Source organism: Equus quagga, chromosome 5, assembly GCF_021613505.1.
Source record: "Equus quagga isolate Etosha38 chromosome 5, UCLA_HA_Equagga_1.0, whole genome shotgun sequence".
Lineage (NCBI taxonomy): Eukaryota > Metazoa > Chordata > Mammalia > Perissodactyla > Equidae > Equus > Equus quagga.
In genome coordinates, this window is record NC_060271.1 from 31,418,082 (window position 1) to 31,436,831 (window position 18,750).

General features: G+C 51.7%; 1 protein-coding gene across 2 annotated transcripts in view; it reads left to right on the forward strand.

Moving 5' to 3' along the window:
* Positions 1-163: 163 nt before the first annotated feature.
* Positions 164-18,750, forward strand: part of ASAP3 (ArfGAP with SH3 domain, ankyrin repeat and PH domain 3) — a 44,414-nt gene continuing 25,827 nt past the window's right edge. For both annotated transcript variants that reach the window (XM_046663399.1, XM_046663398.1), the window contains exon 1: positions 164-525. In XM_046663399.1, coding sequence (XP_046519355.1) covers positions 397-525 — 129 coding nt within the window. In that variant the 5' untranslated portion in view covers positions 164-396. The remainder of the gene's footprint in view (positions 526-18,750) is intronic.

Below are 18,750 nucleotides of genomic sequence, written 5' to 3' on the forward strand. Positions count from 1 at the left end.
AGGTGGGGCCCTGAGAAGGGGCCGGGGCGGAGCTCTGAGGGGCTGGGAGCCGGGGGGCGGGGCCGAGGAGCCCAGAGCAGGGGGCGGGGCGGAGCTCTCAGGGGCTGGGAGCCGCGGGGCGGGGCCGTGGGGCTCAGAGTAGGGGCTGAGGCGGGCGGTCCAGGCTAAGGTGCGGAGAGTGGCTGGAAGGCCGAGGCGGGGTGGGGACGCTCGGGGCTCCCGGCCGCGAGGGCACAGGGCTGTGGCGGGCGCAGGCAGGGACGGGGCGGGGCGGGGCGGGGCGTGCGGAGGCCCGGACGGCGCGCGCTGCCGGCGGTGAGGTCGGCCCAGCGCGGTGCAGCGAGCGCCCCCCGCGCCCCTCTCCGGCAGCCCAGGCGCCCCCGCCCCGCGCCCGCAATGCCCGAGCAGCTCAGCGTCGCCGAGTTCCTGGCCGTCACCGCGGAGGACCTCAGCTCCCCGGCCGGGGCCGCTGCCTTCGCCGCCAAGATGCCCCGGTGCCGGGGGGCGGCGCTGGCGCGGGAGGAGGTGAGGGGGCTGGGGCGGGAGGGTTCGGGGTCCCGGCAGGGCCTCGCCTGGACCTTAACAGGCGTAACCGGAGCTGCGATGGCCCTCACCGCTACCTAGAAACCTGCCCCCCCCCCCCCCCCCGAGATCTGGGAGAACCGAGTGCATCGCGAACATCAGCATTCTCGCCGTCGAGGCAGGGGGAGGGCCGGAGGGTCCGTTTGGGGGGACCTCGAGGTCACCTCGATGACAGGCTTCACAGGTCGGGGGACACACCCCCAGTGCTCTTGGTGACCTGCCCCGTCTCCTGTGTTTGCTCAGCGCCTCGCTGCATCTGTCTGGATTTTCGTCTTCAGAGCCCCACAAGCTTACCCCCCAAGTCACTCCCCTTCTGGGAAGCAGGCCTTCCCGCCTCGGTCCTGAACTTACTTCTCCCTGGCTGCAGGGAGGCCCCCTCCCCCTGGCTGCTGGTTCTGAGATTTGGCCGGCGTTTGTGGAATGAATGCGACCGAGAAGGCGCCAGGAGCCGGGGTTCACCTTGGCCAGGCTGTTGGCGAGTTTACCGTCTCCTCTCCCCTCCCCTCCCCTCTTTGTCTTTCCCAGCAACGCGTCCCAGGCCTTTTCTTTCGCCCTTGCAGGCCGCCCCACCCCATTCCCCTGCTTGCTGGAGTTTGTTCCTCTTCCCCGGACCTGCCGCACGTTCCCGGGCCTCCTCTGCAGGGAATCTTCCGGGGCAGACACTGTGCGGCTTTGGGGCAAGAGAGAATCTGTGTTTTTGTAGTTCCCTTTTGGAGGATGCCCTGAATTGGGGTGGCATTTTGGACCTCAGCAGCGGCTCTCGCCTTCCATTCTTCACTGTAAGAGTATTGACCACCTACTGGGTGGCAGATATAATACCCTGGGCCACTGTCGTGCGAGATCTCTCCTTCTCCTCCTCTCCTCTGGCAGGCTGAACTCCCATCCCAGAGTGTGTGTGTGTATCGCTTTGTAGGAGTGATAGAGGACTGTGGAAAGAGCGTGGACAGTGCAGCAGGCCTCCCTGTATTCAGATGCTGGCTCTGCAGTTTGCCAGCTGTGTGAGCTTGGGCATGTGACCTGATCTGTTGGAGCCCCGCTTTTGGCATCTGTAAAATGGGGATGCTAATGTTTACCTCACAGGGCTGTGGTATTACATGAGGCAACGTGTGTAAAGCATGCATCTTGGTAAATAGAATGACTACCAGGTTCATTGACGGACCTCTTTAGACAGATGAGGTCTCTCTGGTTCTCATTTCACTCACAGAGCCTAGCCTGGTGCTTTGCACCTCGTAGAAGTGCATGCTTTGATTAAAATAAGATGACCTTTGGCTTTCTTCCTTGGGCAGCACTAGTAGCTTGGAGGCCACCACCCATGCAGGTGGAGGCTCCCAGGGAAGCTGCCGCAGACTCATCCTGAGGAACGAGAGCTTCCTGAGGTTTGTCTTCGTGGCCTCAAGTTTCGTGACCTGGAAGAGTTCAGTGCCATCAGCATCTTTAGGGCTTCCACTGTTCACCCTTCTCTGTGTGTTCATTAAAATGTGAAATCAGAGCAGGAGCAGAAGGGGCTGTGCTCTGAACCCTTCTCCAGGGACAGAAATGCCCATCTGTGCCCGTGCATCTGGCCTTGCCCGGCTTGCTGTGTGTAAGCGCTTGTGTGTGCCGGCAGGGCTGGGGGTGCCCTTGGAAGGGGTCTGGAGGCCGTGGCCGGCTCTGGTCAGGGCTCAGCTTTGCCCCAGTTGAGGCCAGACAAAACTGGGCCTCCTTTGCCTTTGGGACTTTGGTTTGGTGCATGCAGGAGTTCAGTTTTGCAGCAGGAATGCTGTAGGACCCAAACACAGCTTTTCTCCTCAGCATTGAATTCACTGCCCCAGAAGTTAGAATCTGACCTTTGGATTGGACTTTCCTGAGTTTCCTGTTTGGTTTTGCATTCATGTTTATATTTACATGTAGTTTCATGCTGACACCCCCCACCCCCACAGTTCTGGGCATGACTAACCCACCCCCGGGCCTGAAGCTCCGTTTGGCTGAATCAAAATGCAACTGTTCTTAAGGCACGTCTTCCAGTCCCAGCTGGTTTCCTGGGAGTAGCTAGGGACTCTGTCCTGGGACTTGCAGCCCTTTTTTGCAGTCCTGCTAGGAAGGACCCGGGGCAAGTCACGGGAAACTTGAGTGTCAGTGCTGAGGGACCCTTTAAGAGAGAGCTCACCTAGGAACTCCCTCCTTTAAGATGGGGAAACTCTTGTCCAGAGAGTGCAGGGGGCTTGTCCACGCTCCCGTAGCTGGGAAGAGGAAGAATTGGCATTTCCACCCACAGGTTCTAACCCCTGGTCCTATTCCCTTTCTTTCTACAGTCCAGCTGCCTGTCTCCCTGCGTAACTTCTCTGAACCTCAGTTATTTCACCCATAAAATGGGTCTAATAATCCCTCCTTGCTTTCCTCTCTGGGTCGTTAAGTTCTTTCTTTTTGATTGTGAAACACTGTACAAATATAAGGGGGTATTAAGACAGATAATCATTCTCTCAGCCTTCCTCCTCTCCTGGGCCCCTTTGCATCCATCATCTCATTGATATTCACAATAACACAGGTGAAAATGGGTCCAGGGAGGTTAAGGCAGTTGCTTTGTGTCACAGAGTGGGTCAGTCTAACTCTAGCCTGTGATCTGTCCAGTTCTCCATGCCATCTCTGTCCTAGGCACCAAGCACAGAAGGATGCTGCTCTGGTTTGCAGGCTGGTTGGGGAGAGGTAGCCTATCTTAGGGAGATGAGTAGGAACCCCAGGAGTCTGTCTCGAGTACCCAGAGAAAGGTAGAGAAAGGTGAGATCAGTGCCATAAGGGGCCAGTGGAGCAGGGGAGGGAGGGCGCAGTGAAGACGAATGCAGTCAGGGAGAGCTTCCTGGAGGCAGTGACACTTCCAGATGGGTCTTGAAGGGGGAAAGAACTCCGTTAAGTGGAGAGGACAAGTGAGTGAATTTGGAGACGGGTAGGAAGAGAACATATTCAGGAACCAAGTAAGCCGTCTTGACCAGTGCTGAGAATTCCTGCTGTATCGTGTGTCTCAAACTACTAGTGAACTTCTGTCTCCTGATGAATCTTGGATGAAGCAGTCCTCCACAAGGAGGGGATATTCAAAGGCTTGTGTATTATATATATTTTTTTGAAATTTAATGAAGTTTTACTTACACGTAGGACATCATAATTTTTAATTAACATTTTAAAAATGTAACAGAAAAGACTAAAGCCACCTGTGACCGTGTTTCACAAACCCTGTGTTCTCCCCAGAGGTAACTGCTGTGGCAATGTGTGTGCTTCCCACTGTGGGTCCTCAGAGAAAGTCTACTATCAGCAAGGGGGAGTGGTTAGGAGAATGCTTACCTCAATTCGTATCATGTCTTATAATGCATGCTTTGAAGTTTTATGGGAATCAAATTTATCTTTTCCTTTGTGACTTTTCCTTCTTTGAATCTTGTTTTAGAAGAAGAATTTCGCTCTTTTTTTCGTTTTTTTTTTTTTTCTGGTGATTTGAGGGACTTGCAAGTCCCTGAGCTAACATCTGTGCCGATCTTTCCTCTATTTGGTATGTGGGTCGCTGCCACAGCATGGCTTGATGAGCGGTGTATGTCTGAACCTGTGAACCCTGGGCAGCTGAGCCAGAGCACGCCAAACTTAACCACTACGCCACCGGGCCGGCCCCAAGAATTTCATTCTTAATCCTTAATATTCTTGTCAATTTTACATTCTGCTTCGTCCTATGTCTATAATTGTTTTACAAAAAATAATAAAATTTTTGTTTTACAAAAAATGATAAAAATTATGTCATCTTAGGGCTTATTTGTTTGCAAGAAAGATAAACCCTCTCAAGCTTGTTTATGTTGAAGGGAAATTTGCTTTAAGGAATTAGAGGTGCCTGAGGGGACCGAAGAGCAGTAACTAGTAGACCTCACCAGGGCCTTACTGGAGGCTGGGAAGTCGTCAGGGACAAAAGCAGCTGCTTCGTCCTTCTCACCACCTTTTGCCTTCCTCTTTGCACATCTGAAAAGTGCTTTTGCTCCCTTGTCATCACACAGGCCCCAAAGGGCATCACAGAGTCTTCTGGGGAAGACAGGCAGCTTCAGCCCCCACATTCACGTGACCCCACTGGTCCAGCCTCTGAAGGTGACCAAGCCAGTCTTGTGTCCCACTTCCAAGTTCCTGGCAGAGAGGCTGCTGGCCCAGCCCAGCTTCTGGATTGGTTCCAGAAGCTGGGTCTCCACCCCTGGTTTCATCAGCAGAGGTCGTGGAGCGATAGACGCAGGCAGGGTAAACATGGCCACAGAGACCTACACTGTGGGAGGGGGTACTTCTCGAGAAGAGGGGCAGGGCCTGGAAAGTGACCCCCCCCCCCCCCCGACATGTCCACAACAATTTCTCTTCATTTGGCACAATCTCGGCTCCAGGGAGAGGCACTGTGCCTCCCTGATTATCCAGGCGCGGATGAATCCCAGTTTGGAAAGCTCAGGTGCAGGGGAATTAAAAAGATGGATTGGAGAGCTAAGGGGGTGCAACAGGACTTGGAGGGCCTTTGGGCTTTTGAGCTTTTTGCTGAGCAAGGGGGACCAGTGGACCCAATCCTGTCACCTAAGGAACGGATGAGGCTGGCCCCTCCACTGTTCCCTTCTCAGTGAGGGGTACCTCCCTCTCTTCTGTTACATAAGCCAGAGATCTCGCACCTCCGCGTGCACGCTGCATCACCAAGGGTCATGAGCTTTACCTTCCCAGCGTCTCTGCAGTCTACCCACTTCCCTTCGTCTCCAGTCCAAGCCACCATCACCTCTGCCCGGGAGCACCGCAGTGGCCTCCTGACGTGCCTCTCCACTTTCAGTCCAGCTCATTTCTCCCTAACAGCACGGTATCTCTCTCCTTTGCAGTGCACACCATAGAAAAATTTTACATTTATTTGTATAATTATTTTATTAAAATCTGATTTCTCAATAGCTTTTGACTTCCATGAGAACAGAATCTATCTCATCTTGTATGCCTAGTATTTACCATAGCACCATAGTAGGCGCTCAGAAATATTGGTTGAATAACAAATAAATAAAAGAAAACTAAAAAGAAGCATTAATAGAAAATAATGGTGTGAGGGTGCTCCAGATGGAGGGAACAGCTTGGGCAAAGGCCCTGTGGCAGTAAAGAACCTAAAGAATTTGTGACACTGAAGGGAGGCCAGGGGATAGACAGCGATGGACAAATGGAAGAGTGATGCCTTCCACTGAGGAAGTTTGGGGAGGTAGGCAGGGGCTAGATCATATTCAAGCTTCGAGGCCCCAGCAGCAAGTTTGGATTTTACTTAGTTTGCAGTCAAGCAATGTGATTCAGTTTATATTTTAGAAAGATCATATCAACTGCTGGGTGGAGACTCCTTTGGAGGGGAGTGGGAGGGGACCCAAGGAGGCTGTTGTAGTTGTTCATGGAAGAGATGATGGTGGTGTGGACAGGGCCGTGACTGGGGGAGGAGAGAAGTGGGCAGATTCTAGAAGTATTTTATAAGTAGTAACATCAAGATTTGTTGATGGAGTGCGTGTGAGGAGTGGTTCCCAAGTTCTAATGGAAGAGTGCCATTGACCCTTCCTAAGAAGGGGAAATCTGGGAGAGGAACAGGTTTGGGGAAAGTCAAGAATTCTGTTTGTGGGGTCGGCCTGGGGGTGCAGCAGTTAAGTGGGCACATTCCGCTTTGGCGGCCTGGGGTTCGCTGGTTTGGATCCCGGGTGCGGACATGACAGTGCTTGGCAAGCCATGCTGTGGTGGGCATCCCACATATAAAGTAGAGGAAGATGGGCACAGAGGTTAGCTCACGGCCAGTCTTCCTCAGCAAAAAGAGGAGGATTAGCAGCAGATGTTAGCTCAGGGTTAATCTTCCTCAAAAAAAAAGAATTCTGTTTGTATATCTTATGGGTCTTTGAGACATCCAAGTGGAGATGTCAAGAAGGCAGTTGGATATGTGAGTATGGAAATCAAAGGAGCTGGAGATACACATTGGAGAGCCGTCAGCATCGAGATAGTGGGTTTCAAAGTTGCCTCTGTGTGAGAATCACCTGGCATCATTCCCAGAGAGTCTGATTCAGTAGCTGTGTCTTCTTTAGGCTTCTTATTGCAAGTAACAGAAACCAACCTGAGCTGATTTAAACAGAAAAGGAGTTCATTGAAAGGGAATATGCAGTAGTTCACAGAATGTCTGGGAAGCTGGAGACCTGGAGCGAGGCAGCAGGCAGGATCTCAGCCAGAATCATTCTGCTGAGCCAGTTTGGCGAGGACACTGCTGCCCTGCACTAAATGCCACTGTCCCCTGGAGACTGGGCCCCTTCACTGCTGTTGCCACCAGCATAAGGACGGATCTTCCACTCTCTCTGCTCCTGGTTCCAAGTCTGCAATGAGTGCCTCTGATTGGTCGAACCTAGCTTGTACAACTGTACCCTAGCTGCAAGGGAGGCTGAAAAGTAAGAACTTGGTTTTCTTAGCTTTTATAGGAAGCAAGCTCTGCCAAGCCTTGTGCAGCAAGTAATTTCCCAGACGAAGGAAGTTCAGATGCCAGACTGGCGAAAGATGACAGACGTCCTTGACAGCAGGTTTGCTAGCGTGCAGAAGGTGTCTGGGAATCTTCATTCGAACCAGCAGCCCAGGAGATGCTCGTGCAGGTGGCCCATGAACCACATGTGTATTCACTGCATTAGCTGCTGTTTAAAGCTGTGGGAACGGAAAAGGTCACCCAGGGAGAGGAGTGGAGAGGGCCGGGGCCCAAGCTTTGGGGAGCTTCAGGATTGAGAGAGTAGGATGGAAGAGTAGTTAATAAAGGAGACTGAGAAGGAGCCACCCATGAGGAAGGAGGGAAATCAAGAGAGTACAGCGCCTCAGAAGCCAGGAGAGGGATGTTTTGAGGAGGGAGCAGTGCTCAGCTCGTCAGACGCTGCCTAGCTGTCCAGAGGTAAAGTGAGAAATGAGTGAGACGTGACCCTGGCGTTGGCAGCCTGGAGGTCATTGATGACCTTAAGAATAGGTTTAGTGCTGTTTTCCCCTCCACACCGGCCTGGACTGGTAGAGGAGGGGTCAGATGAGAAGTTCTCCTGAGATGGGGAGCAGAGACCAGGGATGGTGGCTAGGGACCTGGGCCCAGAGGGTTTTCCAGCTTAGAACCCGCCCGGCCTGGGCCCGGCCCCTTCCCAGAGCAGGCTGACTCTGCACGGGGCCAAGGGCCTTCCTGCGCTCGTCAGTCTCCAGCCCAGTCTCTCGGAGTCTCCTCCCCTCTCCAAATTTCAGTCTTTCTTGCTCACTTCCTTGCCTGGCTTCTGCTGTTTCTAGCCACCGAGGTGACACAGGCAGGTTTGGGGAGAGAAACTGGAACTTTAGGTCAGAGCAGAAGGAAAATGCTTTCCCCGAAGGCAGTTTGGAGGTGTAGTCCTCAGACAGACGTTATTGCTGGAAGGTCCCTTTGGTGGACCTGGTTGCAGCCAGAGCACAGGAGACGGTGAGGCCCGTGAGGGACAGTGAGTTCCCCAGACTCTGGGGCCGGGCCCTGGGCTCCCTTTGTCCTGGGAACGTTGTGATTGGGCGTCACCGTGGAGGGTGCGGGAGGCCAAGCCGGAACAGCTGCTAAAGGTTCTCTAGCTCAGCTGGGTTTTGACCTTGACTGAGCTTTCAAGAACTTCACATGCTGCGGGCTCCACCCAGACTCACTGAATCAGAATCTCCCAGGGGCGAGGCCTGGGCAAGCGTGCTTCAGAAGCTCCTCGGGGTGACTCTGATGTGCAGTGAAGGTGAGAACTATGATGGTGAGCTCTTACACGCCCACTTAGGTTAGTAATCCCTTCAACTCCATTTATTGAACACCTGCTGTGTACAAAGGCAGGATGGCAGGTTCTGAGGGCATGAAGATGACAAGGCAAGGCCTCCATCTGGAAAGGAGGACTCATGCCCATGAAAAGATGATTGACAACCCACAGCACACAGGACATGGCTGAGGTCTGTGGAGAGAGTCTAGTAAGTGAAGTCAGACAGACCTGGGTTTGAATTTCTATTGGCTGTGTGACCTCGGGCAAATGACTTACCCTTTCTGAATCTCAGCTTCCCCATCTGTAAATCAGGGGTGATGATAACTATCTTCTGGGGTTGTACAAGGGGATTACGTATAAAGCATGTAGCATGTACCTGGCACATAACATACTTAATGATTTTTAAAAATTCCCTTTCACTAAAAACACAACTACACCTGCACATGGGACAGTTAAAGCGATCAGGAAACACACAGAGAAAAGGGGGAGATATTGGCAACAGGGATGAAGTAATGACTATGAGCGAGCCCTGAAATTGTCTGTGCAGTCCCGGCACGAGAGCAGAACGGGAATCTGTGTACCTGGCAGGTGTCCGGGGATGAATAGCTCAGCCTAGATCTGGATGAGGCAGGTTCTGCCCTCAGCTCTGCCCTTTGCTCTCTTCCAGCCATTTATTTCTTCATCAAACACTTGTTGAGAAGCCTATGCAGTTCTCAGTCCTGGCTGCATGTTACAATCCCCTGGGTTGCTTTTAGGTAGATTTTTCTTTAATTGAGATAAAATTCATATAACATAAAATTCACCATTTAACCATTTTAACATGTACAGTTCAAGTGGTCTTTATTCACAGTGTTGTGCAATTGTCACCATTTCTAATTCCAGAACATTCCTCTCACCCCAGAAAGAAACCCTGTGCTCATTACTCCCCTGGCAACTTTCTGTCTCTATGGATCTGCCTATTCCAGACATTTCATATCGGTGGAATCCTACAATATGTGGCCTTTTGTGTCTGGCTTCTCTCAGTGAGCAGAATGTTTTCAAGGTTCGCCCGTGTCGTCTGGGTTGCTTTAAAAGCAAAATAAATAGGAATAGCAAACACACCAGGCAGTGCTGTAAGCATTCTCCATATATTAACTCATGTAATCCCCAAAAGGAAGTGAAGGCACAGGGAGATGAAATAGCTTCGTAAGCAGGGCTGCCAAATAGCACACAGGATGCCTGTGCAATATTTGGGGCACACTGATACTAAAACACTGTTCATTGATTACCTGAAATTCAAATATTACTGCTGTCCTGTATTTATTTTTGCCAAATCTGGCAACTCTGCTAGCAGAGCGAGGGTTTGGACTCGGACGGTTCCAAGCACTTGGGGGGTGCCTAACCTGTCACACCCCAGGCGGTGCCTGACTCTCCCCTGCCCTCTCCAGGGACTCTGATTGAACAGGTCTGAAGTCGCTCTGGCACCCTTATTTTTTTTTTAGCGCTCCAGGTGATCACCCTGGGCAGCCTGGGGATGTGTTTCTCAGGGCCTAGGAATACCGAGAAGATGTTTGCTGGTGGGATAACTACCACGCAGCCCTCCTTGTATGCCAGGCACTGGGCTAGGTGCTTAAATGCCTGATCGCATTCAGTGCTATGAGATAGATGCCATGAGATAGTATCCCATTTGACAGATAGGGAAATGGAGGCTCAGAGAAACTAAATCACTTGCCCCAGGTCACACAGCTAAGAGTATTGGAACCAGAATTTGGACCTCAGAACAATGTGACGTAAAAGCCAGAGTTCTTAACCCCTCCTGCCTTTTCTGTGTTCCCATAGGGCCCTGCTGATATCCATTCATTCATTTACTCATTCATTCATCCCACAAACGTTTATTGCTACATAGGGACCAGGCCCTGAGCTGGGTGCTGTGGATACAAAGGCAAAGGAACCAATCCCTGCCCTTCTAGAGTTTTCAGCCTCGTAGAGAAGTCAGATGCATGGTCAGTAAGGGCCATGAGTGCCCTGAGAAAGCCTGGAATGGGCGCAGGGCGGCATGAAGGCAGGAGGGATGAGTTCTGTTGTGCAGGGAGGGGTGACCTGTAGGCTGAGTCTGGAAGATGAAGTGTTGTTCACAGGCAGAATGGGGGAAGGGCTCTCCAGGCAGCGTGAGCAGTGTGCGCAGAGGTCTGGCGGCTGGAAACAGGCATAGTAAGGAAATTGCAAAGCATCGGTTAGGGCTGGGGTTTAAAGGATTAGTGATGGATATCAAGCCCAAGTTGGGGGCAGGGAGGGGTTTGTCCAGGCCAACAAGGAACCCAGAGGATGGGAGGCGTGGGACCCTCTGCTGTCTGTCCCGGAGGGCAGGCCGGGCTCTCCCCAGGGTTGGGCGGAATTCAGGGCTTGGGGCCAGGAGTCGGACGGGAATCTTCGGCAGTCAGGCCGGCAGAGTTCTTGCTCTCTTAGCTCATCCTGCCGAGCAGTCTCCCGAGAAAAATCCCAGCCAGGAAACTTGGGGTTTGCAGAGGCCTCAGCGTACGTCAAGGGTGCGGCTCCCTTCCTGCAACCCCTTTTCTTCCCCGCTTCCCAGCACCCTGCAAGGGGCAGCTGGTGAGGCCAAGCTGGCAAGGCTGGACAGGCTCCCGGGCTGGGGAGATGTCTGCGGGGGCCCAACCAAGGGGGTGCATGGCCAGTCACAGGCTCCAGCAGCGCAGGAAGGAAAACAGCAAGAGGCTGAGGGATCCTGAAATAATAAATGTCAGAGCTGGCAGGAGCCTTCCATGTCACCGCCCAACCCCTTCGTTCCAGATGAGGATTCAGCCCAGGCAGAGAAGGGGGCTGGGCAGAACAGGGGCTGGCCCCGGGCCCTGGCCCCCAGGCCTTGCAGTGCAGCCACTGCAGGGGCTGCGAGCGAGCAGGCAGGGCTGGGGGCCCCTTCCACATGGGCGATGCAGAGCGGGGCTGGGAAGAACCCTGCCGTCTGCAGACACCTCCTTCTGACTGCCCCAGCCTGGAACAGGCGTGGGGCTGATCCAGATGAAAACCACTGGAGAATTTTGCTCCTGCTGGCGGCCGAGGTTGGAGCAGCCTTGCAGGGTACCGTTCATCTCGACTCTGAGTCCCAGAGCATCGACCTGGGAGGGGATTTGGAGGTCCTGTCCATCAGCTCTAAATGGTATGGATGAGGAAACTGAGGCACAGAGGGAGGAAGGAGTTTGCTCAGAGGGACACAGAGGGGCTAATGGCAGAGGCAGGCCTAAAATTCAGCACCCTTCCTTCCCCCAAAACATTTCTGCGTGGCCTCTCTAGAGGCTGACATCCACCATTAGGAAAGAAACGACCTGATTTCATCTTCACAGCAGTCCTTCCAGAGCCACCTGGGGCTCAGCGAGGCGGGACTCACCTCGTGGCCTGCTGTCGTGTGCTAGAGAGCGAAGTCTCTGGAGGCAGAGGGCTCCGTGCTTCCTGGAGTGACCTTGAGCCAGTTGCCTCAGTTTCCTCATCTGTAAAATGGGGAAGATACTAACTACCTCACAGGGTTGTTGGGAGGAGTAAATGATTTAAATAACACGTCTGCCCCAAAGCAGGCACTCAGGAAGTGGTGTCTGGATTCGTCCTGGACACTCCTCCCGGGAGCTGGGAATCCGAGTCCTTCCTGTTGTGTGATCAGCTTTGGGCCGGGCTGTGCTCCCCAGTCACCCTGTCGTGCCTGGGGGACGAGGCTACACCCCCTTTCTCCCGCTTGGGCGTGGGCCTGCAGCCGAGCCCCAGAGTCGGTCTTTCTACCAGGAGAATTTATCAGGCCACTCGGCTCTTGTGCAGAACCCTGCAGGATCTCCCCATCACTTGTGGGATAAAACCTAGAGGTTTTGGTTAAAGGCATGGACTCTGGAGCCTGACACCCTGGGTTTGAGTCTTGGTTCCACCACTTGCTAGTTGTGTGAGCCTAGGCATATGGCATAAGTTCCCTGGGCCTCAGTTTCCTCATCTGTAAAACCTCCTGGGGTTGTTGGAAGGAATACATGAACTAATACATAGTGTGTCAGGTGCTTAGAATAAAGCCTGGTACGTGGTACTGATAGAGAAGCACCCGGCCGGCTCTCGTTATCGTGAGCATGGTCTCCCAGCGGCCCCTTCCCGGCCCTGCTTGGCCCGAGGCTCACTGCTCTCCACTTCCCCACTGGCCCTGGAACCTGCCTGCTCCGGGAGACTCCTGGCTGTTCCCCAAATGTGCCGAGCGCTCCTACCAGGGGCTTTGCAGGGGCACCTCTCCTCGCTTAGAATCTTCTTCCCCTATCCTACTTTGCTCCACCAATGTCTTCATTTTTCGACTTTCTGATGAAGCATCACTTCATCCCAGGGTGGGGTGGGTGCTCCTCCTCTGTGCCCCCACACGGGCTTCTCTTCGGCTCCAGGCTCACCAAGGCCACCTGAGCCCTTAGACAATGTCCTTGTCTACCTTCTGGCTCCCCGACTGGGCTGTGAGCACCTTGAGGGTAGATCCTGGCATCCCTCTCTCCCCAGCATCTGCACCGGGCCTGGGTACAGCCGGGCACTCAGTGTGTGCGAATGAGCTCCTACTGCCTGCCAGTGACCCTGTTAGAGACCTTCCCCAGCCCCTCCCTCTGCGCATCAGGGTGGAGAGGGGCAGGTTTGCAGATCTGAGATTCCGAGCAGGCGCTATTAAGGGAGTGGAGTGAGCTGGGATTGCCCTAAGGTGTGATGCCAGAGAATACTTCTCGGTCCCACCCTTTCCTCTTCCTTGCTGGACACCCAGGAGGGGCCCTGGGGGGCTCCCTGCCTTCCTCTGGATCTGGCGGTTGGGCAGGTGGGTGAGAAAAGGCGAACTTCGAACATGACGTGAACAGGACAGCTCTCCTTTGCACAGCTACAAACCTCCATCTTTCTGTGATTCGATTCTCAGTGGGAGGTGGCTGAGCAGCAGTGACTGTCATTCCCATTTTGCAGGTCCAAATTCCGCTAGAGACGCTGGGGACTTGCTCAGGGTCTCAGAGCTGGTAAGGACTGAGTCCAGAATAGAACCCAGGTCTCCTCATTCTGCATCTTGTTCTTTCCACCATGTGCCCTCTTCGTAATTAGGCCTGGAGCTTGGTGGCCGCCTTTAGCCAGCAGATCAACCTTAACCCCTTCCCGCCTGGGCCTTGCCCTCCATTGCTCCTGAGCCCCTGGCCCTCAGGCCCACTTTTCCCAGACCCCACTCTCTCCCATCCATCCCTCTTGTTGAAAGCCGTGCACTGTCCGTTGAAAGGGGCCAGCTCAGTGTCCTAAGGTGTCAAGGACTAGTTCCAGGTACCTTGGGGCAGTGGCTCCAACTTTGCTGAATATGAGAACTTCTTGTTTTCTTTTATTAACTTTGTATTATAGAAATTTTCAAACATACACAAAAGTAGCCTTACTCAGCTTCAGCAGCTATTCATATTTTGCCAATCTTATTTTCTCATCTATTAGCCCTCCCTTTTGTCTCATTATGGAGAATTTATAATAGTCGCCGGAACAGAATGATGAACCCCCATTTACTCATAACCCAGTCCTGTCCTGTCCACACCCCCACCTACTTTCTTGAGTCTCATCTTATTTTGAAGCAAATTCTAAACATCAAGACATTTCATCTTTAAATATTTCTATATGGATCTCTAAATAGTAAGGACCCCTTTCTTGTTTGCATAACTATGATACCATTATTGTACCCCAAAACATCAACAATAATCCCTGAATCATCAGTTATCTAGTTTTCAGATTTCTAGTTGTCTGATAATTGTCTAACCTCTTTTATAGTTTATTTTTTTAAAAAGCAGGATTCAAGAAAAGTCCGCACATTACCATTTGTTGATGTGCATTTTGAGTCTCGTAAGATTCCCCTGCCATCGTTTGTGGTTTTGTTTTTTTGCGGTCCCCTTGTTAGCGAAACCACGAGGCTTGTTCTGTAGTTTCACACCGTCTGACAGCCCATTGCCGCATCCCCAGGTGTGGTTTAACAAGATTCTCCATCTTCTGCACTTTCCTTAAATTGGTAGTTGGATCTAGAAATGAGAAGTCCCAGGTTTTCGGGGGGTTTTAGCATTTTATATATCATTTCATGAAGTGTTTTAAGGATAACTTAATTTGCTCATTAAAGTATTGTATTTTAATTTTCGTGTTTAAATGTAGTGCAGATAATCTAATCTTCGTGTGGACATCAGAGTCCAAGAGCAAAGGAGCCAGGACCCCGCCAGCTCACCGGAGGACCCCTTTTCAGTGTCAGAGTTTCACTGACCTTCCCTCAACAGCTGTACTTTTCATATTGATTGATTGATTGATTGATTGAGAAATATGAAAAAGGACAAAATACTATCAAGAATTCAAGAATGCTTTTAAAGATTTCAGTGTCTTATTGATCATGAGAGCTGCATACATGTTTGGGATGTGGTCAGGCTAATTTGTGAGACGTTTCTTATTGGTCTTTAGTGTGTACTGTAAGTGTGGCTTCATAGGGGCCTGGTAGTAACTCCATGGGCCCCCAGGATCTGGGGCCCATGGACTGGAATGAACAAGGGAGTCAGAGTCTAAAGTCTGAGTCCCAGGTCTATCTCCACCACTTGCTGGCTGTGTGAGCTCAGGCAACTTTCTTTACCTCTCTGAGCCTCATTGATTCATCAGTCAGATGGGAGCAAAAGCAATGACTGCCTCATTAGGATGCTGTGGGTCTTAAAGGGTGGATGCCAACTGCTTTACAAACTGTAAAGCCCTGTACACGTTTGGGTTTGTATTCTTTCCCTAGTTTGTTTGCGTTTCCAATGAGACCCAGGGCAAGAAACTCAGCTGAGCCTTCTTTGCAACCTGTAAAATGAGGAGGGAGTGTTAGATTATCTTCAATATTCTGTGATTTAGCCTCTCAGGGGTCAACATCACGGTCCAGAGCAAAGATAGAAAATGGTTTTCATCTCTGTGCCAAGTCTAGTTTAGTTGGTAGAGGCTACCTGAAGAGCTGTCTTAGCAGAATGATGAACCAACCCAGGGTTAGTGGGGAAAATACTGTGATTGATTAACGATGGCTGCAGTGGTCATGGGATGCCACAAAAGCAGTGCGTATGCCGCATATTCATCCAAAGGAGTGAATGTCTAATGGTATAATTTAATCTGCAGCTCCCAAGGCCTTAGCTTTAGCTGCTCTGCCCTCTTGGCTGAGTTGCCATGGTTACCACAGCTGGCTCTGAGGACTCACAGGAATGAAGAATGGGTCCTATTGATGAATCTTGACCCAGGAGAGGGGCATGCAGAAGGCCCTTCCAAGCAGGGCAGCTGGGCATGGCCCTAGTGCTGCCATCTGTGGTCTTCTGCCTGCAGAGAACACGAACCAGGGAGCCAGCACGCTGTGTGTGTGTGTGTGTTTGGGGTCGGGTAGAGGACATAAAAGGCAGTGCCGCCAGCTGGAACTAGCCAGGCAAGGCTGCCTGAAGGACTTCCAAGTTTTCCAAGTTCAGACATGTCCCTGATGCCCTCCTGTTTCACCTGCCTTTGCCCTGTGCCTGCCCAGGCTCTTGCATGGAGCCGCTGACTCTTAGCTTTGAGATAAATCTAAATGGCCATCACTACTGATCCAAAATCCACTGCCTGAATCATGCTCTACCCCCTGATGTCCTTGAATACTTCTAGTGATGGGGAGCTCACTCCCTATAGGGGTCACTTATTCTTCCTCTGTTTGAGGAAGAGGAAGAACTCCTTCCTCGGTTTGAGCTGACATCTGTTTCTGTCTGCCTAACTTCCACCTCTCAGTCCTGGGACTCCTCTTCAGGCCAACAACTCATACAAATCTACTTTCTCTTCAGTAGGCTTGGAGTATTTGGAATTGGGGCTCTACCACTGCTGTCAACCTTGTTTCTTTGGGCAGCTCTTCCTCTGTGGCTTCCCCATCTGAGGGGATGGTGAGGGGAGAAGGTGGAGGCAGAGGTGGCCGCGTTGGGATTCAGTTCAGAGGCAGATCAGGATCAAAGAAGCCGTGTCCCTTAGCCTTTGTGGGACAGCTCGGTGGAAGGAAAGCACATTGGCCCCGGATCTGGCCAGACCTGGGTTTAAATTACGACTCTGCCGTTGTTCAGCATTATGTGACCTGTACATACCTGGACGTGTTGCTTTGTCCCTGGCACACATCTATAGAAGGCAAATGGTGATGATTACCTCATACAGTGGCGGGGGGTGACGAGTAACGTGCCCAGCACAGAGCGGCCACCCAGGACATGGAATGTCTGCACTCTGAGACTGCCGGGGGCTGAAGTTTCACTGTGGTCCCTCCACACCTATGGTTCTCACAGCTTGCCAAGCAGGATCACAGCGGGGTGGGGGTGCGGGTGGGGGAGGGCTATCTTTAATTAGCTCAAGGGAAGTCAAAAAATTCCTAAACCAAATTCAGTTCAATTTTGAAATAGATGACATTATTAGCTACCAAATAATAGTGTTCTAAGCACTTTACCTATGAGAATTCATTTCATCTCCCCAACAACCCTATGTGGTGGAAACTATTATCATCTTCATTTCATGAATGGGGAAATTGAGACACAGAGAGGTCACATAGCAAGTACCTAATGGAGCTGGAATTCAAAGCTAGGTAGTTTGGAGCCAGCCCCATACTTTTAGCAAAGATGACTTTCTGCGTCTCTGAAGGTAGAATTAGACCAGCCATTCCGGGACCTTAGCTGCGTCAGAATCAGCTGGAGGGCTTGTTAAAACACAGACTGCTGGCCCCACCCAGAGTTTCTGATCCAGCTGAAGAATTTGTGTTTCTAACAAGCTTCCGGGTGATGCTGATGCTGCTGGCTCAGGCGCCCCGCTTTGAGAATCCCTGACCACTCGGGATTAAATGGACCACCTGAAGCCAGAGGCGGACTTGTTTTTTCTCACCTGTCCTGTCTCGGGCTCAGGGGACGAGGGCTGATCTCATCCACAGGCAGAAAACAAAGCACAGGGAGAATCACATTCAGATTTTCCAAATGCCTCAAGCCTTGGCACAGGCCGCGGTGGCTGCGCTCCCAGGTCAGCCTCACAGTAACTCTGAGTTAAGTGGAGAATTTTTTCCCCCCATGTTCTACTATTTTTCTCTCATTTTAAAGAAGAGGCAGTTTGGAGAACTGGCTGGGCTGGGGTCCCCCGGGGAGATCGTTTGGGGGAGACGGGGGTTAGAATCTCAGCTTGTGACTCATTGTGCTATGCTAGCATCATTGCAGGAACTCTGGGAACCTCTCTGCCTTTCCCCAGATGCCTCCCCTCCCCAGGCTATGATCGGAACTTCCTCCTTAAACTACATTTCGTTAGCTTAACTCTTTGCCCCATTATATCACAGATGTTATCAGTCTTTTATACCCCAGTGTGAATGATTTTCAGATATTTTCTTGAGAAAAGGGTGCTCAGAATTCTCCCCTCTTTGTGCCCCCTTCGGGTTGCGTGTTTATATGTCTGTGAGCCTCTTGAAGGAAGGGGCCGTGCCCAGCTAACCTAGGCACCTCGAGATGCTTGTTGAAATGAAGGAATGAAAGGAGGAGTAAACGGTATTCCTCTCCTTGCCTATTCTTCCCCGAGGAAGCTTCCCTCCTCTAGCAACCCTGCCACTCAGACCACGTGCTCCCCCACCGCCGCCCCCGCCCACAGTGCAGTCTCTCAGTCTCTTTTCTGCCTGCCCAGTGCCCACAGTCAAGCATCACAGCTTAAAGCTGTCCCTCTTCCTCCTAAGCAGACACGGCTCTGCCTCCCCTGGGCTCCCAGGCCTTGTCTCTCTTCTATTAAAGCCCTAATCACATTGCGTTACAGGTATCTGCTTGGCTCTTTCTTCCCTTCCATGGTGATGTCCCTGAGAGCTGAGATTGTCTTTTATTATCTCAGGGAGTGAACACATAGCAGGCACTCAATAACGAGCTGAATGAGTGAATAGCTGTGTGAGCCTTGGTTGCTAAGAGCAGTATGGGCCAGGATGGTATCTTGCTGGGAAACCATTTCCTGATATATGTCTGACAAGGGCATCAGGGACAGTTTTTGGATGATTAGAGTGACCTGCCTGCCTGTACCAGTTAGAGCTAGTTCAGCTACAAGTGTCAGAATACCCAGCATAACAGTGGCTCAAATAAGATATGTATTTCTCTTTCATATAAAAGAAGTCTGCAGATAAGTAGTCCAGGGCTGATAGGGTGGCTCCCCAATCATCAGAGACAAGGCTACTACCTTGTTATACCACCATCCACAACACATGGCTTCTACCTCATGGTCCAAGATGGCTGCCTCAGCTCCAGACATCACTAATGCCTTCTAGCCAGGAGAAAGGTGTGGCAGAGGACACCCTTCTCTTTGTTTTTTTCCTTTCCTTTTCTTTACTAAAAAAATAGGGGCTGGCCCGGTGGTGCAGCGGTTAAGTTCACACGTTCTGCTTCTCAGATCCCGGGTGCGGACACGGCACCACTTGGCA